Genomic DNA, 22,895 nt, shown 5'->3' with positions numbered 1-22,895 from the left:
GTTTTCAAAGGCTGGTTAGACTTGAACTGGGAAAAATACCACTAGAAAGTCAACCAAGAATTGGTTTGCTTATATACTGCTTACTTTTAGCCTTCCAGCCAATCTAGCCAATCTAGCACATGAATTTCCTGAGTTTACTTTCATTCAACACATGAAAGTGCTTTATGAACACTGACAAAAAGTGACATCCCGTTTCTGTTCCCCAGAGCTAAACAGCTGGAACTGGGAAGTTAGTGAAAATTTCCTCTGCAGGGGAGCTGGTCTAGTCAAACTCAAGAGCAGAAGTGAGAGAATAGTTTCTAATGATGACACAACCCCTAATTGTATAGATCATCATTTCAACTCAGCTGTAATAAAGCATGTCCACACAAAAAGCTATTTGCATAAACTACTCTTAGCCAGGCCAAGTCCTGCACCCACTGCACTACACAATGGAACCTAATACCGACCTCAGTGAGCCAAAGGTGTGGTTCTCAGTTGTGTGGGAGTAGGACCAAACTCACAGTCAAAAGCCTGGCACAGCAAAAAAGAAGCACTGCCAAACTAAAGAATTAAGCTTAGCTTAAGTCCCTGGTCTGTAGATAATTCTCCTCCCTCATGCTCTGACTGCCCGCTCCTGAACACAAGACAAAAAACTTTGACTGGAAGCTCCAGCAAGACTTTATTCAATGGTATACAATAGCAAGAAATTAGCATGAAAGAAGAATTGTATACACTACTGACTTTCCAAGTCACTAAAACAAACCCATAGTGACAAGAGCAACTGAGTTCGATGACATAACAAGAAGCGTGTGACCATCTCTCTAGTGTCCATACCTGCAAATAGATAATATGTTAATGTTTTTTTAAAAATTACAATTCATAGTAGTGCTGGTTTGGGTGGATTTATTTTCATTCTACCACAGCATAATTAAGATGTAAATGGGATGAAGGTGAAATGTTGTTAAGGAAATCTTAGGATGTTCTCCCCATTTCACTTCCCCTAAAACATCTACCCAGACACCAGTCAGAGGAGACTGACAATCCACAGCACCATGTGCAAGAGATCTCAGTACCAGTTATCTTTTGCCCTGAATCCCACTTCAGATATATCTGGCATGTAACAAAGCTTGTCACAGCCCCGGAAGTAACACTGAGCATGCATCAGGAGATATTAATTCATGTCTCCGTTTCTCATCATCCTGCCCGTGCAATATGAAGTGATTAGCCAGGCAACATGGACTCAATTTTCATTGTGTGTTCAGGAAAACGATGGTACTTCATTTGTCACGTCAATGATGATTTGCACACCTGACTGTGTACCAGAGCCCAAAGACAATCCTCAACAGTTATAATACCTATTTTGCTTTGTTTCAGTCTGGATTCTGACTGGAACGAATTTATTTTTTCAAAAAGTTAAGAAAAGATTAACAGATAGATGGTGCAGAATGAAGTAAGTGATAGGCAAACTTCCTAACTATTCTCAATGTACAATTACCTCTCAAAATACAATTACCCCTCAGAAACCCATTCTTGGATCTCCTACTGCTATTCTTAACATGAGACCTTTAAAAAACATTAAACAAAACAAACAATACAGAAATTATGAAAAAAATGGGCCAAAGCCACAGGAATGGCTTTCCAGATGCTAGGAAATCAGCTGTATTAATCTCTGAGGCTATCAGAGTTATAAAACAAATCATCAAGGTAACAGAGGGACCCAATACAATGTCTGGCACCTCAGCAGAAACACTCTGGAACCCAAGCAGCTGAATTCAGGTAATTCTCTAAACTCAAATTGCTCATGCAGTGGCACAGTATCCACCTGAGACTCCACTTCTAGCTAATTCCATTTCTCTCCTGCTCTCTATTCTTTAGAGAGAATGTCAATAGAAATCACTACTTTTCAACAGCTCTCACATACCCCACAGCTGTTTGGACTTCCTTCAGAGCTCACTTAGAACCAGGTGCCTAAGGAAAAGTCCATATACAACAAGGTGGAAGAAAAAACCTCTCTGAACAGCAACTATACCCTCAGACACACCAATCTGACATTGATCATTTATATTTACAGGACAATTGGACTTTTCATCTTGAAATCTGTGCAGGATACGTACTTTTGGAACTCCCATTCCCTGTTGTCCAGCGGACATACTTGGCGAGTTTTGAGCCAGCGAGAGATGCAGTGGAAGTGGAAAGCGTGCTGGAAGACAAAGTTCAGATCACATAATTTCAGAATTATGAATGCATCTCAATGTGAAAACTACCATTGAAAGCATCACAGTAAGAAGAGAGTAGCAAGAGTTTACAGGCAAAGGTGGGGACAACTGATCAGTCAGTTAGCTGGTAACCACCAAGAAATTGATCCACATTTTCAAAGAGGAGGAAACATTAGTGAAATGGCAGCAGGGAGCCTGTTCCACAGTGCATGCAGTGGCAACTGACTGACTTCTGATGAAGGAGAGAGTGCAGAGTTTAGCAGCTGCTAAAATTGGCAGAGCAGATGCTGATAAGAAGCATAATCAAAAAGAAAAGAGAGGATTTCAGAGTGAGTAGCAGGGATGATATGAATGTACACATGCTGAAGGAAGCTTTCTGTCAGTTTGCAGGAGATACCAGTGCCTGAATAAAAAGGAATTTGCAAAATTAGAAAGAAAAAAAAAATCTCTTTTATGTGTTTAATAAGGACACCCTTTTCCTTACCCCATACAGCTACTTAAAACCAAGGTTCCCCTTGGTTCCACACACAACATAATTTTGACACTTGAATATCCTGACATGGTTAAAAATTTTGCTCTTGTCCTCTGCAAACAGAATTGCAACATTTAGTCCTGTTCCAGCATTAACACTTTGTAACTCAATCCCACAGCACAGTGAAGATGGGATTGAGGATCAGAATGTTACTCCACTATGGAATCGTTTATCTTCCAACTCAGGCCCAGGCTAGCTAAGAGGTATTCAAGCTTGGAGTTCATGTGCTAGTGGGACCAACTGATTTGATCTTCCCCCAAAACTGAAAGCAAATCACCTGGGTACCCCAGCTTGACTCTTTGAATTAGCCTGCACAAAGACAAATCAAGCAGACTGACATCTAAGTGATCCTATTACCACAGGGAAAGAAAAAGGTATAACTCCTAGGCAAACCATGATCAGGAAAAACATGCTCAGAAGGAAAGATCTATTATTCCTTAAAAAAATAATTAAGGCTCATCTTCTTCCCTTTGCTTCTGTGCCTAATTACATCTCTCCATCTTTCACTTCCTTTTATTTTCTTCTCCCTCTCCTTTCTACACTCTAATAAACATAAGGAATTTAAAGTTCTTATTTCTGGTGGGTTATGTAAAAAATACTACAGAACTCATTCTGTCCCAAGTCTTCAAAAAAGGAGGATCCCCCCACACGAGCTCCACAATAAAACAGTTTTCCTTACATTGCAGACGCCCCATGCAACTGTGCACTCCTCAGAGGTAGCCGATGCTTGGTTTGCTTGACATTCTATGCCTAGGAAAATAAAGATTGAACAAATATACACAGGAGTTGAAGATGTACATGCAACACTAACTGGTAGATTTCTTTGTAACAGCAAGTGGAGGCATGGGAGGAAGAGCTCTTTTGTGGTATTTAACACACCAGAAAGTATCAAGAGCTATGGTTTAATGTGTACTGTTTTTCCAAAAGCATCAAATCAAAATATACTTAATCCTGATTTAATCCTTTCTCTACCTTTTTGGTATTCCAAAGTTCCAGAGGGCAGGAGTACATAGCTCATCTGCTGGCAACATGTGTCTGCTTCCCAAATTTCAAGGCTAAATATTTTCATTTTTTCCTCTTGTGTTCAAAGAGACAATCAGTTGACAGTACATTTACTTAAACTTGTTAACCAGGTTTTTCTCAATATAAATTCCTATATGTTCTTGTCACACATTGTATACTTTATTTGCAAATTAATTTGCTCATGTAATGCTGGAGTTTGCCTGTCTTTATTTTATAGTCTTGTGATAGGTAAGTACATCCCAAAAGTCCACAATAGGAAATACAGTATGGTTTGGACTTTTTACACCGTGGAGCTGAGTACTCAAGAGGATTCCCCACGCCCCCACTCCAACTATTTATGAGTTTGGGTTATGTTTTGGGCTTTTGTGTCAGATAGCGTGGATGAAGGAGATGAAAAAGAGTGAAGAAAGAAGGAAGAACAACACTGAGAAAATAAATCCTGCAAGCTGGTTCTCCATTCTAAAGCCTGAACAATTCACTTCTGCTCCAGCTCAAGAAGGAACTTCAGAAGAAAAAAAGATATTTCCAACTCCTCCACTGTCAGCAGCACAAACCTATGAGACTAACATTTTACTCCTTGCTAAAGGATGCTTTCTGTAAGAGTCAAGCCCAAATAATTTAAAAAGACCTGCTGATACGTGATCAGCTTCGAACTCAACACATGAGCTTGCTGCTTTCTTGTTTTGCAGATTTTTTTTTCCTAGCAAAGATGTCTGAATGAACTCCAATTCTCTGTTCACTTTTTGTGTGCTTGAATATGCTTAGAGAAAAGGAGTTTGATTCATCACTTAAAGATTCAAAAACTTTCAAATCGCACAGGTTTGGCTGAAAAATGTAATCTCTATTTGTCCTGTCCTATTCATCCCTTTCTCCATTTTTCAGGTGTGGAGGTGCACAAAATAAAAGAAAGGCCCATTTTTTCTGAGATGCAAGAGACATCAGTTAACCTTGGTCACGAGGAACTACTCAAAACAAGACTGATGTCTAAAGAAACTCAGTAGCAACAGCTGTTCTGCAAGATCTGAGTGAACCCGTATTTATCATATGGTTTACATCAAAGATATGATATACCACAGCAGAAAGTCCAAAGCTCAATCCCTTGCCTGCCCATAGAAGAAAACAGAATCCAGTACTTCTGAAAGGTCTGATGTCTTAATTCCTGAATCTCTCAATACATACAGAAATAAAACAAAATCCGATGAAGAATATGGAAGATGCTTAAGACCCTTGAAAAACTTAAATTACTTTGGATACTTGTATAAAATTCTACACCTGAGATTGTTGCAACGATTTTACTGTTACTACGGTATAGACTCATGGGGCATAAGATATTAGCTTTTATATATCTGGCCAGAGTCTGTACAGCAACAGATAATGGTGAGAAGATGAGTAGAAGGAAAAGATGAGGAAATTCTTCAGAAGGGAGAAAAGTCAAAGAGTAAGCAAAGTTTAACTCAGACAGCCTCTATGACAGCAAGGAAAATACTCCAGCATATAATATACTTGTTTCTTCTCTTTTCCTTCTGGAAGCAAAATACTGGGCATATTAGATGTGAAGTCCATCTAGCCCATTTTATGTCATTTTGTCTTTTTTTTTTTTTCCTCCTCTCTAAGAGGCCCTAACCTGAGAGCTGCATGAACACAATTCTTAATTTTTCAGGATTTAAAGGACTCTGTATTTTGCCTGGGAGTGAGAGGGAAGAAAGATGGTTTAGGCAAGGAAAAGAAGCAGCACTGACATTCATTTCAGTGTTACTCAAACTTTCACTGACAGTCTAAGGCATGACAGTCCCAAAAGTTTAAGAGGACAGACGAACTTTTGTGGTAGTGGTTGAGGAGGAGTTCTCTGGTGGTGATGTAAAGCCCTTCCAACAAGACACCCAGGTTTAGCTCCCTCATCAAATGCACTGGAGATTACTGCTAGCACTGCTACCTTTGGCTGCAAAAAAAGAGCCTCCCAAAAGCTGAAACACTTTTTGGTCTCGTATTTCCTTCATTTTAGAAAAGGACAATATATCAACAAATGAAAAATAAATAATAAATAAAACACACGGACAAGCTCCATCCTAGAATGAAAGCTGATGATTCTGGCTCTTGAAAGAAAGAGAACCTATTTACCATCTGCTGACCCAAAAGAAGCAGTAAGAGTCAGTAAGAGGTACTGGAGGAATACTGAATGACTCTTCTGTTGCCTTGCTTTTGACAGAGTATCTGCAGGTGAGGGCAGAAAGATACAGCTAAAACCCGAAATACCTGTAAATAATTGTGAAAGATGCAATGAAAGCATTTCAACTCAAGGATGCAGAAATTCATCTTATATAATGGCAGCTTCTGAATCTTGGCATCATAAGAACCAGCCTACTTCCTATACATTTTCTATTGCAGAAATCTCCTGTATATTTACACATCAAGAAATAAATCCAAACCCATTCCATCTAATAAACATCCTGAGATTCTTCTTTGGATTCTGTGCAACATATCTGTCTTTGTGAAGCTGGATTCATGTACTTGGCACGTTATCGTCAAAGCAAAGGAACAGTATTTTGATGGCACATTTTACACAGTTCAAACCTATATTGGTCATCTTACTACAATAATACATTACACATTTTAAACCAGAAGATAATCCAGTATACTAAACACACTGCTAACACTCCCCAATTTACCATGTTGCAGTGACAGCACCAGAGAGCAAGCCTTTGAAGAAAGACTAAAGTAAAATCTAAACAGAACCTGGGTCTTTCCAGAGAAGAACGAAACCTAAACACTGAAAGTCTACTTATTCCTTCTGTACACTGAAAACAAACCAAACTGAGGGCAGGGGGATCCTCTGAACCACATCATTGCTGAGTCATAAGGCACATGCATGGGGAGAACTGCATGACACCTTACCATTGATGCCTGACTTTACAACATTAACAAACTTTCATTACCATGACTGTATTACTTATCACTCTTCTAATGTTTTCCCATCCAAGGTTTCTCTTTGTTGCTAGGAGTGGGAGACATTTGTATCCTGCATTTTATCAAATTGAATCTTGTGTTGTTCTTCCCTGCACATTCTATTAATTTTTTCTCAATTTGTCATCACTTCACATCTTATGTTTGAAAATCTAATTAAAGGGTTGTTTAACAACATTAATGATCTGTAACAAGGAAGTAAGCAAATCCAGAGCCAACACTGATCTCGGAATACCAATTTAGATATCCCTTCTACTCTGTATGCTGTCAATTTTAGTCTGTCATTTGCAGTCCAGGCTCCTCGTAACATTGCTCATACAAATTAATAACATGTTATGCTTGAGCAACTCAAAAATGAAAAAAAACTTACCTATGCCATTTTCCTTTACTGTTTTTCCTAATCTACCTATATACTCTCAATCCCCACCCACATATGGCTAGGGCTTCTTAAAATTTTTTTTTTAAGAATTGACAAACAAAATTTACTACTGAAAAATAGCATCTGTCCATTCTCCTTCCAGCTCCTCCACACCTCTCCTTCATCCCTATTTGCTATTTATAAAAAAAAATTGCAAATATATGAGACTGTATTTGGTCTGTCATGGAAGGTACAATTAATTTTGAGGCAGATTGATAGAATAAAACACACCAGCGTCTCCTATCTTAAAATACATCCCTCTTATCGTGAATAATTATCTTGAATTACAGGATTTTATCTATTTATTCTATACATTTGGAAATTCTATAAATGTAACTTACGTTCTAATAAATCTTTGAAATTCCATTTGCCTGTCAGCAACATGCTTTCCTCTCTAATATAGCATAAACCTGAGAGACTAAGTAGTAGCCCAGTGTCCACCTTCTTTTGAAACTCCTTTCCGAGATGGTACAGGTTAGAGACACTTAGAAAGGAAATCTTCAATTAAAGGACATCAACTTATTTCATAATCCCTGTTTTTTTAGTGTTATCACTCCCTGTCTAATAACCAAGAATAAACTGAAGCATGGCTAGGCAGTAGCTGGCTCAAAATACAAATATATCTGTCCAAAAGAAGTGAACCTGCTTAATCCATTTTCAGACCAGTGTGTTACAGTGTGTTTTCTCTGTATTAGAAAAAAGAAAAAAAACCACCCAAACAAAGCTTCTGAAAGTAATTTTGTAATTATTAAATATGAAGTAAAATCAGATGCATCCTTCAGTAGCTATTAAGTGTATCATTTTTCTGAAGTGTTTTATTTTCATACAGTCTTATTGACAGGAAGTTGCCAATAGTGTTGGTTCCAAAAAACAAGTCCAACAAAACTGTTCCAGTGGGATCAGATGAGGCCATCCCCAGGCACTGTCGTTGGACCTGGGCTTGCTTTGGGGGGGTTCCACCAGCCTCACATTTTAGAAATAGATGCAAATTTCTATCTGGGGTATATTAAAAGGTCTTCTGTCCCTCATGATTGAAACAAGATGGACAGCTATGATGCCAACAGTACTTTGTCATTTTTGAGGAGAAAATGAGTTTGTACTCATTACCAATACTCTAAGGGACTGAAATCAGTGACTTCATGTATACACTCCTATTTCATGATAGAAATGAACCATCAAGATTATACAGCAAAAAAAAAAAAATTGAAATCAAACCAATACTAACAACGTATTGCTTTTTATTTTGGCATTTGATTACTCTCCTTTGTAAGTGAACAAATAATTCTCTAGGTGTTTACAAAATTCCCCCTCCTATAACACGTACTAAGTTAGTTAGGCAAGGTAGGTTTTATAGAATGAGGAGTCAAATTAATTTGCTGGTCCATGCCTTTCCTTACCAGACACAGACACAGAGAGTGTTACAAGACTTCATCTTAATGAGTGTCATCAAGAAGTTGATACTCATAGCAACCTCCCCAACTCTGAAATATAATACCTCTTTGTAAGCAAAGCCTGTCAACCCTGAATAATTTCAGTTCCCTTTATTATTACTCCTTTTCCTCTTTGTTGCAGTCAAAATACACTCAGCAGCATCATGTCTGTTGATATGGCATCAAGTAATCCTACTCTTTACAAGAAAAGGGTGAGGGAAAAGCAGTATGGTGACAGAGGTCACAAAAATAGATTATGAGACTTCAGCATTACATAGCAAAATAATCAGTTACTAACTGAAAGCTTTGCTGAATTATATCCTCAGCTGGGGTAATTTCAGCTGTTCATCACATACAAGTCCAAACTGTCAACTGTGTCCCCCCATTTACTTACATAGATCCATAATGTGGTTTCTGCAAATGGCACAGTTATCAACCACAATGTCCCATGCCCACAGAGCTACGGCATTCCACTAGAGAGAGGGGGAAAAAGAAAAACATAGTTTTGATTCAATTTACAGTGGACAGAAACCCTTGTTATTCTTCAAGAGCCCATGTACTTTTTGAAATAGAAAATCTGGGATATTTAAAAAAACCCAAATCTTAGAAGTCCAGAGTAATTCTTCATCATGAGTTCAGGTTACTAGGAAGCAGTGGTACATTCCTCTCACAAACCTCCCAGACCCAATGTCTCCTTCCCACTTCAAAAACAAGGTAACTCCCACAGTCTCCCCCCCCGCCTCTTTTTTTTTGTGAAACAGATGCAAACACCTGGATTTCTATTCAAGATCCAAAAGCAAGGATGCAGCTCATGCCAAATCCTCAATTCTGAAGGAAAGGACAGTCCCTTGGAGAAATACTAATTCAGATGCCATTTTTGTTAAGAGGAATTCCCGTTATTTGCAGCAGTTCTTCTAGTAATCACCCTTCAGAGCAGTTGGGGTCAAGAACTAAATCTCTAATGCTACTCTCCACTGACTCCTGAATAATCTTCCCTACAAAAGGTTAATAAGCAACAACCTATCAGCAAGGCTGGATATAAAAATTTCAAACTACTACCAAATTAACCTTTCAAAGACTTCCTTTATACATATAAAAAAGTAATAGCACTATCCCATGCTACTTCAGGGGAAGGGTTTGAGGACTTTAGGGCAAGCTATGCAGAAAAACATGATACCTTTTTATTCCTCCTGACAAAACCCATAATCAGGTCTTTTGTAAACTCATTAAACAAATGGGCCTGCCTTCAACATACAAAGCAATCCAAAATATTGTACTGGTAATTGGGATAATCTTCATTTACTACTTAAGTAGTATAGATTTTTTTCCCCTTACATTTTTTCAGTATATAATTGTACTGACTGTACTATAGTAAATCTTCCCTTTAGTAAATCTTCTCTACTGTGTTCCATTTCCATCTCAATGTTTTCATTGCTTCCCCTCAGTTTGGGACTCTGAAGGAGGAATGCAGACTTCCAAGTATTGATGAGCAGTATTGGACTTCGATAAGCTTTTAAATTTTTCATTAGTACCTATATAAAAAGTATTCACAATACTACTAGATCTTTTAGGACATGCACCAGTAGTGATCTAATTTTTTTCCCCCATCTTCCAACTTCAAGTCTAGCTGGCCTTCTGGCTGAGGTACTCATCTCTCATGGACTTCATCCATACTTCAAGGCAGCTGCAATAAAAGTTCTCAGCACCCTTACCTCTCCCACATGCTCCAGTACTTAATTTCTTACCCCATCATGGTCTACACTGATGACCCACAGACCTGTACTGAGCCACACATGCAACAAAGGTCTTGGTACTTTGCTGGGGAGGAGGAATGCCACTGACACATAAACAGTGCCACTTCTTATACCTCTCATTACATCGGTCCCTGTTTCCAAAGGACAAGCAATTATGTTTCCCAAACACTTCCTTCACAGATCCAGGGGTTTCCATCATCACTGATGGCAGCTGCATTTCAAACAAACTCATCTACAAGCAGGAATCCCTGGAAATGTTTACTGATATCCAGTCTAGGGGTCGCTTTTCCTCAAATTATACCTTAGTACAGGCCCACACAATCTCTCCCTGCTTGTCTACATCCTCGTGAACAGCCTCGGACCATCACCACGACCCAGCTGACAAATTGGCGGCACTGGATAGGAGAGCGATATTATGGCTGCTCTGAGCGAGGAGACAAAGCCAGGGTGGCATGAGAACATTTGCTGACTAACAAGTTGTTATGGCTCGATTTAAATATGAATGAGAAAAAAAAGTCGGCCAGAGACATTTGTAGAAAGCATTTTACGCAGCACATGGGGCAGCCCGGGCGGCTGGGCCACAGCGGCCGGGGGTGATGGGGAGGCGGAAGCACTCCAGCGCTGCTTCCCGGCCCGAGCTGCCCAGAGGATGTGGGTACGGAGCAGCCGAGGCCCGTCGGGGCCGCAGCGCCCGAGGGGAGCGAGCGGCACAGCTCCGACCGCGGCATCCCCCGGCCAGCACGGCCCCGTCGGGACCCCCTGCTCCCGCCCCCGCCAGTCGCGCCCGCTGATTGGCCAGTTCGCGCTGCACGTGCAGCAGCCCGCCTCACCCATTGGCCCGGGCGCACGCCAGGACTCCCCGCAGGCCTCGCCCCGCCCCTCCCACCGCCCCGGTGCGGAACCGGGTACCCGGCTCCGTGAGAGCAGAGGGAAGTCGCCCCCTCCTTCGTCCCGCTCGCCGCCATCAGGCCGACCCCAGCCCTCCCCGTGCCTCCGGGAGCAGCCGGAGGAGCGCGCCGGCGGAACCTCACTTTCTTCACTTCGAAGCGCTTCTTGCCGGCGCCGCTGTTGGTTCCGCTGGGGGTGTCCACATCCATTGCGGCCGCCATTTTGGGTGCGTGAGTCGGCCCGTGCCGCTCCGCGCGCGTGCGCGGTGGGGCGGGGCGGGGGGACGGAGGAGCGGGGGGGGTGGGAGGGGTCATCTCATGGCCCCGCCCCCTCTCCCGCCCCGCCCCCCCGCGGGCGGGGGGGGGGGGGGGAGGGGGCTGAGTGCGCGGTCACGTGAGGGTGGCCACGTGAGCGCGCGCCTGAGGGCGGCAGCCAGGGCGGGGCCGCGAAGTTACCTCAGCGCTCCGCCAGCCGGGTTCGGGCCCTCGGTGTAGCGCCTTACTAAAATCCCTTGGTACTCGCCTCCCTGCCTTCATCATATGAGGGGCTTTAGCCGTCAATAAACGTCTAGCTTGTTTTCGCCCATTGTAATCGATGCAGAATGAGGTGAGGCCGGCGGTGTTGCTGCTGTAGCCCTTTTGTTCTCCCTCAGTCCAGGTTTTTTTAAAAGGAACATGGAATTGCGGGAGACAAGATGCGCAGCGTCCAGGTTACGCTTACGGCGTGCAATTTGTGCATACAGTAGTTACAGTCAGCATGGATTTAAAGGTGCTGCCAGAGCTGCCCAAGCCTTGCCTGTTCTCTTGGAAGGCTGGAGGCAACAGGCACGGGAGCTGGTTCTGAGAGCTTCCTCCATCAGTACCTTTCCGAGAAGGTCAGTGGTAGTATTGCCCATGTTATGGAAACTGAGGGCAGTACGCTCCCCAGCAGGACAACTGCAGATCTTGAAATTTTACCCAGCTTTGCAGGTCCCTGGAGATGTGATCTGTCTGCAGAGTCACCCCTTCTAAATCCGTTTATACACTGTGCTGCTCCATGGATGTGGGAAAGGGGAGATTGTCAAAGCACTAAAAGGCCATTTTCTTGCATAGATACAGGGGAGCAATATCTGTACTCTACCTCTCATAAGTACTTGGGCCCAAGAGCACTGTTCTGGTCTGTCTCCATTGTACCCATCTTGCTGTGTGCATACAGCTCTTTCCTGAGACCCAGTGCTTCCTGGGGTGGGGTGTCTGGCAGTCTCCAAATAAACTTAAGCCTACAGTAGGGACCTGCAGTAAGAACGAGATAATGCTATTATTGGATGCGTTGGGATAATTTTAATATTTGGATTGGGATTCATGTTTGAAAGACATGTAATGCTTGTGCCTTGACTTATGCACAAGCCTAAATATTGGCAGGGTCAGGCTGAGCCTGAAAGTTGCACAGACAATAAAGGTAAGTTTGAAGAAGAAAAATGCCCTCCCTCATGTAAACACTCTTTTAACACCTCTCATTACCTATGTGGAAAGCTTCCATTTCACTGAATGGAAACAAATTCAGGTTTCCATCCTGTTGCTCTGTATTCAGGACTATTGCAAAGGAGTATTTTGAAAATGGGAGGTGGGTGCTTGAGAAAATGTATTTTTCACCTTCAAAAAAATAGCTCTTTTCAAAGCAGAATTTGCAAGATTTCTTATTAATAGATACATCAATTCTAACCCTAGTGTGTATGTGATGTAATGTGTATGTCAATGTCCCCAGTAGGACATTCCTCAGTAAGAAGCCAGGACATTGAACAAACGTGTAGACTAGGGCATATACATTCCAGAGAAATGTTAACATTCATTTTCACTTTAAGTGACTGCTGCAATATAAAATGATACTCTCCCCTCCTCAGCTGTTGTCACCAGGGGAAGTGGTTGCCAGTGGGTAAAAGCCATGCAGCCAGCAATCATGTGGTCTGGATTTATCTTTCAGTATCTGGCAGCAAAAATAATGTAGCAACACAGATCTCGAGTTAAGTCTTGCTAAAAAGGTGGTGGTGTTCTTAGGAAAACAAAAAAGATAGCAAACATGGTGCAGGACAGAACACATATCTGCATGTTTAATTAATTAATATTTACTTATCTGTGTATGCAGTTACATTTTACCAACAAGTGCATTAAGAGATCTCCAGTACACTTTGCAAAGTGAAATTAGTGACAGTATAGTCCTGCACTTCATAAAAAGGGCTAAGCTACCTTCTTTTCTACACATAAAATAGTCTGTTTTCTGTTGATTTTAGTGTTATCTCCAATCTCTTTCCTCCTAGGAAAAGTGCATCTCCTCAGACCTGTTTTGCCCTCTTAAGGCTGTATATTATAGAGGGTTGTCAGAAGCTGCTGCAGGAAGAAAGGCTGCAGCTTTGAAAGGCATCAGTCTCAAAAAAAGTATAACACTGTGGTCCAAATTACCAGGGATGCTTTGAAGAATGGATCATTTTTCAAATCTCTGGGACACGCAGGGGAAGAAGAGAAGGCTGCCAAATTGAAAAGGCAGGGAGACAGACAGACTAGGTGGCATGTGACAACTGCTGTGAATATGGTTAGTCCCAGTTAAAATGAGAAACTCTCTCTCCCAGTTGTCAAAGATTGTTCCAAAAAGCAAGGTACCAACAACCTTTCAAAACCAGTGTCTTGGATTTTGGTCACTGTCCTTCTCCTTTATGTTCATTCTGTTGGCAGATTGTTTATTTTTCTGCAGTCACCAACATTATCCTATGTGGGATTTATCCCTCAAATGCTTCCCTCCTCCATACGTGCACTCTTTCAATGCCTGTGCCTGACTGGACTGCTGTGGAACTGCTCCTGGAGGGATGGCTGCTTGCAGCCCTGGCTCTACACCTGCATGGGGAGAAGGCCTGGTGGTGTTCATACTGACACAACTTGTCCCTCCAGAGCAGAGGGATCCACATGGCAGTGGGAGGATCCCCCAGAACTGAGTTAGAAGGAAAATGCAGACAGGAAAGGTGGATTTGCTTAGTCCTCACTGCCTGAGCTGTTTGCAGCACCAGAGAAGATGAACAGTTACCATGACTAATCCTCCAATTTGATGGGGTCTTTCTGGGGCACTGGGGTCACTTAGGAAAGAAACTGTTCTGAAAGAGAATTGCAGCACTTTCAAACACTCTTCAGAGCAAGTCATGAGAGTAAGAATGGGCCTTCCAAGACTGCCAGGAGCAAAGAGGGGGAAAAAAGGGGAGGTGGCCCTTTTCTAGTGCTTACAAACCTCAAGTTTTCTCTTGCCTTTCTCTGCTTCACCCTCTCGGTGCTGCCTGCTTAAGGTGTGGTTTCAGTGGTGCCCTAAGCAGCGTCAAGCAGGAATTACCTGGTATATGGGACTAGTTGCTAGTCAGTGGTTGCCATTCAAGGAGCAAAAATCAGGTGCACATTATTACTTTTTAAAGAACTGTAGGGCTGACTGGCTGGCTGCCCTCCAGTTGCTGATGCTAGTAAAACCATTTGAATTGGCTAAGTTGGGATTTCTAGCACCCTTTGCTTTTGGATGCACAAGCCCACAGACAGCATTCACAAATCACTGTTGGGGCAAAACTGAATCTATGGTTATTCTGTGTTGCCACAAAACACAACCTCTCACCAAGGCTCTGTACCAGTCTTTAGCATCTCCAGCTGATTCAGTGTGCTTGGCATAGGGAAATTGAATTCAGAGACAGAGCCAGAGGGGTAGACTAAGCAATATATCCCATAGATTTTTGAACCAGACTGTGCTTGCTTTCTGTGGAAACCCAAACTCCCTGCCTCTGTGTATGTCTTCCAGATGATGGTCACATTAAACCCCATATAGTACCCCTGTCTTTGTAATCCATTACTAAAACCTCAGGAGAGAATGGGAGCCTCCAAACTGGCTAAAAAGAACAGATGAGGTTCTGAGAGAGGAGCAGGTTGTAGCATTTAAAGGGATGGTGACTAATTGTCACTCTTCCTTTCTCCTGGCATTTTACCTTAAGCTGCTTGATAGCTAAAATAACACACAACCATTGTGGCAGCCTGCAGGACAGTGGGTGCTTGCAAAACCCACGGTACATACTAACTCTGCCCAATCTCCTGCAGGGAGTCTTTCCCCCCACATGAATAAACAAGCAATTGGGGCTGCGGCTGTAGACTCAGCGAATGACATCGTCCCCACAGTGGGGATCTCGGGCCCCACATCACGCCTGACAATCAGCTGCAGCTGATACAGAGAAACATGGTGAGGACAGAGGGATCCCAGTGTGTTACCGTGAGGATGTTGGGCTGATTCCATTCTGCTTCAAGAAAGGGCTTGTAGCTATCCCTCCTGTGCATGAGCACCCCTGTACTCCCCATCCTAATCCTTGCTGAGGAGCTCCATTTCGGAAGGAATCCAACACCAACCCCACCTCCTTCCTGCCACCTCTTTGCAGTTCTGGGCGTCAATCTGCATACGCTGATCGTATCTGGCTGTGCTGCCACCTCCCGAGAGAAAGCAGCATCCCGGCTTCTGCTCAGAGGAAAGGAAACGTTCCACAGCCAGGCTCCCAGCTTGCACGGAGGGCCCCGGGAAGCCAGGACTCTCCACACCGCCTGCAGCCGGCGGAGGCAAGACGTGGGCCCGAGAGTCGCCACACCTCCAGGTCAGCTGCAGTCTGAGCACCTCAGTTACTAACAAGGTTGAAGAAGCAGGAGGGTGAGACTGCCCATAGCAACTGAGAAAAAAAAGGCATACACAGGGAAGAGTGATCGCTTGGAAGAGAGGAAGAATCTTTAACCTGAGCTGGGATCCCAATGAGATGTGAGAGACAGGCTAGGATTGTACTTGGAAGAGAGGACAAGCCTTTCAGAGGGTAACTAACAGGAAAGCAGTAGCAAAGGAGTGATGATTGTTAACCTGAATAACCCAGAAGAACTGCATGATGTGACAAGAGGCTATGGGATAGTCCAAGTGCAGGAGATGCCCCATTTGAGTATCAGGTCACAGTCTGGATCAATTTAATTGCTCAAACAAGAGTTTTCAAAGTGCCTTTTATCCATTTAAGGAGGATACAAAAAAGAAAAAAGGACAATGTTATGATAACTCAATAGAAGTAGTTATATTCATTTACTACTGCATGTAAGCAACACTGGAAGATCTGCCAGGCTAATTAGCAGTAGCCAGAAAAAACCACAAGAGTAACCAAGGTAGTAACACAAGCTTGCCTGCATGTAAATCAATAAACTCCTACTGATTTGGGAAATCCATGAACCTTCAGAAACATGAGGGGAGGCAGTTCCAGACTGCTGCATGGGAGACACTAAAACACTGTTTACAGATATTCTTATCTACAGTTTTTCCCTGACAGTCTTGAATGTGGGAGAGAGTCATACAGAGGGAATAAGCACTAAAATCAGACCAAAAAAAAAATTCAGAAAAGAGAGGTCTGGAAGCTACCTCCACTGAGTCAAAGATTTTGATGATTTTTGAAAAGGTGACAACCACTGAGCTGTAGCTTTGCATTTGACTTACATATTAATTCTTTATTCTTTTCCCAAGAAATATAGTATGCCAAAATTCCTCCAAAGATCTCTTGATGGAATCAAGTTCCTAACTGCAGGTTCTGCTCAATAAGACACAATTCATTAGCCTTTGCCATCCCTCTTTGTCACAATAGGAAAGATGCTGCTGTTGGTTAAAGCATCTTGTTGTAGTCCCTGGTAGTCATAGCAAAGGCACCATTTGACAATTGAAAACTGTAAAGATCCAAGTTTTTCTGTCACTTTTTTGGTGGGTTTTGTTATTACTCTTGGTTTTATTTGGTTTTAGGCAGGGGGATGTTGAAGGGAGTTCAGATGTGATTTCAGGGAAAAAAAATTGAGCTGATTTTATACCATTTCTTCTTAGAAAGACACAAAGGAATGGGAAAAAAATAGCTGGCCTAACGACATGGCAATTTCTTGTACAAAAACTATATGGATATTACAAAAAAGCCAAGAGTGAGGGAGCCATCAATCCTCTGCCTCCCATACCAGCAGGAATAAAAAGTTGTGGTACCTAACTCAGACAGTCTTCAGAAGGCAGGATTTAAAGTATTTCTGGCATTTAACCACTTTCTGTTATGAGTGCCTAGATAAAGACAATATACTGAGGTTAGCCTTGCTTTGGACTTCACTGTAAAGTTCATTACAGCATCTAGGTCAGCAAATCCCACAGGAGATGGTCTCTCTGCTAGTTCTATACTGAACATACCTTGAATGTATCTTGCTGTGTTAAACACCATTTCCTTTAATTTCCAAACTCAGCACAACTGGATCTCCAGAACATCAGTGGAAAGAAGGACAATTTGTGACAGCGAGCTTTCACTGATCAGAACAGAGAACCTCCCCAATTCTGACCGCTGCAGGAAATGCAGAAAATAGGAGCAAGCAGAGAAGCAAGTGTGAGTGCAGAGCCTACTGCTTTGGTAATTTTTACTTTCGGTAATTTTTGCTTTTGGTAATTTACCACTGCAAAGTGACATTGTCCCTTCTTCTCTCCCTTCCAGTCATGGTGGGGTTTTTGTGGTTTTTTTCTTTCTCCTTCTGCTCACCACATTCATCATTTTATTACTCAACCCAGTTTAAGGATTCACTGACCTGTGCTAGGAGAAACAGGAAAGACCCATAATCTAGCACTAGGAACACACTCCCACTCACCTGCAGTCAACAAGACTTTAAAAAATAAAAGAATAGAACAAGATGCAACAGCTTTGGGGAGGTTTCAGCAATACACATAGAAAGTTCTATGAGTTTACTCCACTTGGTACCAAGGATTTAATTCCTTTACCTCAACATATAGAAATACTCATGAGTTTCCATGGAAGAGCCTTATGTTCGAGTTCATTCACATCCCACAACCTTTTGCGAGTCTGCAACCATTCAAGATAATCACTTGCACAGGTTTGAATAGGAATATTTTAAGTAATTTTGAGGAACCAGGAAAGCTGGAAAGAGGCCAGAAATCTACCACTACCACACACATCCAAACCATCAGCCATCACCACCAGACCCTTTTGAATCCCTGGAGGAGAAAAAACAAAGGCCCAATCTCTTACGTCCCTTTGTTCATAGGAGAACCTACCTTTTAGATATTTAGATATTTGGAATTTAGATAATTCTCTCCTGCTGGGGTTTGGACTGGCAAAGAGAGCTCCCAAATGTCCATCAAACAGCAATCTTCAGTTAGATAGGGGTGCGAAACTGAGGAAGAGCCCTTAAAACTCTTCTTTCATACAGCAAAACCGTCAAAATAATTAAAACATTTTGGAGAGTATAAGGAAAACTGTTCACTTACTTTCCTCAGTTCTAGGACAGGGGAAAATGGAGCAGATGACAATTTATCTGGATAAGAATGCGTAAGAGAGGTTGAGATAGCCTCCAGAAGTTCAGGAGTGCAACTTGCATTCCCATGTTATTGGATCAATAATTGAAGTAGTTGCTTATACTAAACCAGTTTTCCCTCAATTTACTGGGCTATATCCTTCTATTTATTTCTTTCACCCCTGTTTTCTCTCACAGCCTGTTTTATTGTATGATTTTATGATTGTCAGTGATTTTAAACTCAGTCATTAAAACCCAGGTTTACAGGTTTGCTGAAATGTAGAAATTATCAGGTAATCTTTCCCTTCTACAAATACCCATTTTATTCCATCTTATTTGCATTACCAATCAATATGGAGTGAAGTTCATTTTGCATCTCCCATTTCTTTGCTCTGAGAACAAAATCTTTGAAATCTCCCTGTAGACTTAAGGGCTGTTAAGATCAAGGGGCTTCTCTGTAGTCCTGCAAAGGTCTTCAGTGATGTTTTAGGAGAGAGGAGTAACCTACACCACGAAAACACCAAGCTCCTGCAAAGGTAAACTGAAGGTTGAAAACCTTGGATATCCTAATCCCTAGCAAACATGAACTAGAGGGGATTTCCTTTAAACTCACTTTGGATCTTTTAAACCCATGAGATATGGGGGAGGCTTCCTCCTGCCAGAATCTGGCACTTCTGCCTTGTTCATTACAGTTACAGCTGCCAAGAGAAAAGAGTAAAAAACAACCATCATTTGACAGTGAACAGGTTTACAAACACAGCTTTTGGCTGAACCTTGGATGTTTGTTTGGAAGCTTTTTACTGTGCTTTATAGTCATTCCTCCTTTCCTGACAGGGATGAACAGCTTTCACTCCATTAACTGTATCTCCCTTGGGTTCTCTGTTCAAGTTAGAAAGAAAGTTCTTGAAGAACTTGGAGGGCACATTTGGGACTCGTGTACAACACAACAGTGGTTTGTTTGCAGTGGCTTAATTTAAATTGGATTTCACATCAATTCCTTGAACAGCTGAGGAACCCTGTGTGGACACACTTATTTGCCTTAAGAGTTGTCTAAAATCAGTTCCTAATCAATTTAAGCTCCACTGATCAGATTTAAATTTATACTTAAAAGGTCAACACAACCTTTTGAATTGATTTAATGAAATGATATTGAAAGCAATGCTTGAGTAAACTGGTGCAACTCTCTGTAAAAGCTGTCTGAATTAGCGTAATATGGATTGTCAAAAAATGGAGAAACATCTCTCCCCCTTGAAGTTTGCAAATTCAATCTCTTGATTGAATGCTAGCAAGATAGAGGCTGATGGATCTCTCCCTGATGGAGCCTCATATTGATTTTATCATTAGATATACAAAACAAATGCCTAATTCAGTAATAGGCACGTTTTATGCCTTCCTTTAACAGTGTTGATCTAAACACTACATATATACACTTTAGCTCAAAATCACATATATTCCTTCTTCAATAGGAAATTTCAAAATTCAGGAATGTTTTTGAAATCATGATCTTTAAAAGATTAGAATCTAGGAAGATAGGACCTATGAAAAAATTTAGAGAAATAACAGCATGAAAGAATCACTTATGTCAGGAGCCTATTTCACTCTTTAACAGGTGCAGATATTCATCATAAATTAAGCCTCATTTGTGCTGAGTGGTTGAATTGCTGAGGAATCAGTTTATTGGTATGTGAAATATTTACTATGTATAGCTGGACAGATACCCAGGAATTCTGATGAAGCCCATTAATGCATAAGAGAGAACATCCTTTCCTTGTAAGACTTGAGAAATCATAAGCTTTGCTCCTCTCAGTATCTTATACAGACCTTTTAAAAACTATCCGACTTGTCCATAGAAATGTATCTAGAATAACTATTAAGAAGGTCTTTTTTGGTAGAAAATGTTCTCTCTCTTCAGGAGAGCTGCTGTTATAGACGTTAATATCCAAAATAAAACCCGCTTTTATTTAAATTACATTTTTTTGCCCCCTGTGTAGAAATTGCCTTTTTCTTATAGAAAGGTGAGAAACCACATGTTACTTTGAACAATTTCAGATGCCCAAAAGAGAAGAGTGATACTGGGATCACTTCAAAAAATGCATTAACTTAGAAGTCAATAACTAACATTTGGCTGGGAATTATTTGCATGTGTTCTTTGAATAAGGAGCACCATTTACTGTGGATTTCTGTATCTGTGGAACAACGAAAATAATGGTACAAAGGTAGAAGACACTTCTATTTGCTATCTAAAAGTTTTGGGTTCCCACCTGTAATATGAGATCTGGGTTTGCTATCTAGAATAATTGATCTTCACGACAAATACAAGCAAGTTAAGCTCTTAGAGTGTTACAATATGCAAGGAAAAAAAGACATCAACAGCAGGTTTACACAGACAAGAAATGTTTCAAACAAGTGTAGGCCACGTTCGTTGCAGCTGGGGAGCCACATAAAAAACCCAACCAAAATTAAGACAGCAGTAAGAGCCGGTATGAACTGTGCTATATTAAAAAGCTAATACTGAGAGCCATGAAAGCTCAAGAGTTTACACGAGCAACCTATAAAATGCTAATGTAACTAACACCAGGGAACTCTGCAGAAACCATCCCTCTGCAAATTCAAAAGTATATTAAAAAAAATCAAATTATTTCCAGGACAAGAAATAATACGTGTATACAAATTTGCAAAGTTAAATTTTTTAGTCTCTTCATAATGTACAGGCATATGCCACCAAGATATGCATATAATTTTCAAGAATATGTTTCTCTGAGATGGAAGTGAGTCCTCTGTCCCACCTGATAAAAACTGCCTCTAAGTTCAGGGAGTCTGAACATGAGTAGTACAAATGTCATTCCATCCTCTAAACCTTGTGGCTATGCAGTGGTCTGCTCACACATCTGAAGGACTGCTATAGAATGGCTGTGAACAATATGATTTTTTAACAGATTGTTGTCGCAGTATTTTGCATGCTTTGTTCATATTACATGGAAAAGAGTAGGTGTGCAAGGCAGAGTATGTATCTGTGTGCTGACTTTGAATTTACATTGGGGACATTTCAACTTCTGAATGGTCAGAGAAAGAGTGTATAAAAAAAGGCAACAATTTTTTTTTCTTTTTTTTTAATTTACCATGGGGCACAGAAAACAGATGGAAAGCCGTCAAGGGTCAAATCTTCCCTTTTTTCCCAAGAAGATACAAACTGGCCATGTAACAAAGGGATGAAGTGTTTCTCCATGAACACTGCACGCATTAGGCTAAACCCATCGCACTAGTTAATTTTAACTAAAATTGCAGAATAAATGAAGAAAGCATACTTTTATTGTAACCTTGAGCATTTTAATTAAAAAAGGAATTGTGGCTTCTGCCATGAGCACTAGCACATTCATAGAGACGTGCAAGAAAGACCTTGCATTCTCACAAAACGGACATTTCCTTCTGCCTCACAGGCAAAAGCTCATAGGGAGCCTGTTGCCCCATTACACCCAACCACCACAGCCACAGCCACTCTCACATGGAGAGTGATCCTTCCAGTAAAGGGGCAGCTGGGAGAAATTTTTTCTGTTATTTGAATGCATCATTAATACTTAATATTTCAAATACTTGTTAGAGTATGACAGAGAACATCAGTCACTTCCATCAAGACTGGAATTCATGGGAGCAAAAGTCCTTTACTACAACTAAAACATTGCTGGGATAACACTGGGAACACTTGTTCCTATTTCCACAGGCTCAGCAATACTTCAGCTGGCCTTTTTATGAAGACCAGCTGAGGGTATGATACGTAATAGCAGCCTGTACAGAAATCCCACTTCCAGTCAGAGACGGGAACATGCCAGTTCAAGACTAGTCTAATCTCTACTTGGGAGATTTTACACCTGGGAGCAGTGAAAAGAATGCTTTAAAAATATTAGATATTAAACAGCTACAAAATTCATTGCAATTCATATTGTTAACTTTTGTTAATCAGTTCATCTTCTGCATAAAAAAAGCTAGAAATAAAGAATTGACTTCTTCCTTGCCCAGATTTTTATAATAAAAAACGTTTTTAATCTTCTGGTTTATGTAACTATTTCAAAGTTGGTGGAAGAGGATATGATATCTGCAACAAGTATAAATTTCAAGAATGCTTCTATTTTGCCATAAAATAATACTCTATTGAAAAAATAATACACTTAATAAAGAAGCTAAGGCAAATTGTTGTTCCTTGACGCTGGTGACCTCTGAAACTTCCTGAAACAGATTAAATATTATCATCAGTCCATCCACCTCCAGATAAAATGAAATAATGATTTGTGTGCAAGCAGGTTACAAGAGACTGAATGGAAGAGCCCAAAAAGAGAGCAAAATAATTACATGACTGGCTTGAGAA

The 22,895-nt window shown here is 41.2% G+C and overlaps 1 protein-coding gene and 2 long non-coding RNA genes across 9 annotated transcripts in view; 2 read left to right on the top strand and 1 right to left on the bottom strand.

Moving 5' to 3' along the window:
* Positions 1 to 7,498, top strand: part of LOC121675293 — a 35,742-nt gene extending 28,244 nt beyond the window's left edge. For all 5 annotated transcript variants that reach the window (XR_006020036.1, XR_006020037.1, XR_006020035.1 and 2 more), the window contains one exon: positions 2,054 to 7,498. This is a non-coding gene — a long non-coding RNA (uncharacterized LOC121675293). The remainder of the gene's footprint in view (positions 1 to 2,053) is intronic.
* Positions 643 to 11,482, bottom strand: RBX1 (ring-box 1). The gene is made up of 5 exons (XM_042050590.1): positions 11,348 to 11,482; positions 8,957 to 9,035; positions 3,410 to 3,480; positions 2,097 to 2,182; positions 643 to 816 (listed from the first exon to the last, which is right to left on the bottom strand). Exons 1-5 carry the CDS (start codon positions 11,423 to 11,425, stop codon positions 804 to 806), a joined length of 327 nt encoding a protein of 108 aa, XP_041906524.1. The 5' UTR covers positions 11,426 to 11,482; the 3' UTR covers positions 643 to 803.
* LOC121675292 lies at positions 11,342 to 18,813 on the top strand. 3 transcript variants are annotated; one of them, XR_006020030.1, is made up of 4 exons: positions 11,343 to 11,430; positions 15,296 to 15,434; positions 15,628 to 15,837; positions 17,480 to 18,813. It is a non-coding gene; the product is annotated as an uncharacterized LOC121675292 (long non-coding RNA). The 3 variants fall into 3 exon arrangements; XR_006020031.1 differs by having other exon boundaries at positions 15,628 to 18,813; XR_006020032.1 differs by lacking the exon at positions 15,296 to 15,434 and having other exon boundaries at positions 11,342 to 11,430; positions 15,628 to 18,813.
* The last annotated feature ends 4,082 nt before the right edge of the window (positions 18,814 to 22,895 follow it).

This window comes from Corvus kubaryi, unplaced genomic scaffold, assembly GCF_017639235.1.
Source record: "Corvus kubaryi isolate FWS band 111438036 unplaced genomic scaffold, C.kubaryi_AGA036_p1.0 74, whole genome shotgun sequence".
In the NCBI taxonomy this organism is placed as follows: domain Eukaryota; kingdom Metazoa; phylum Chordata; class Aves; order Passeriformes; family Corvidae; genus Corvus; species Corvus kubaryi.
This window is presented reverse-complemented; position numbering and strand designations above follow the sequence as displayed.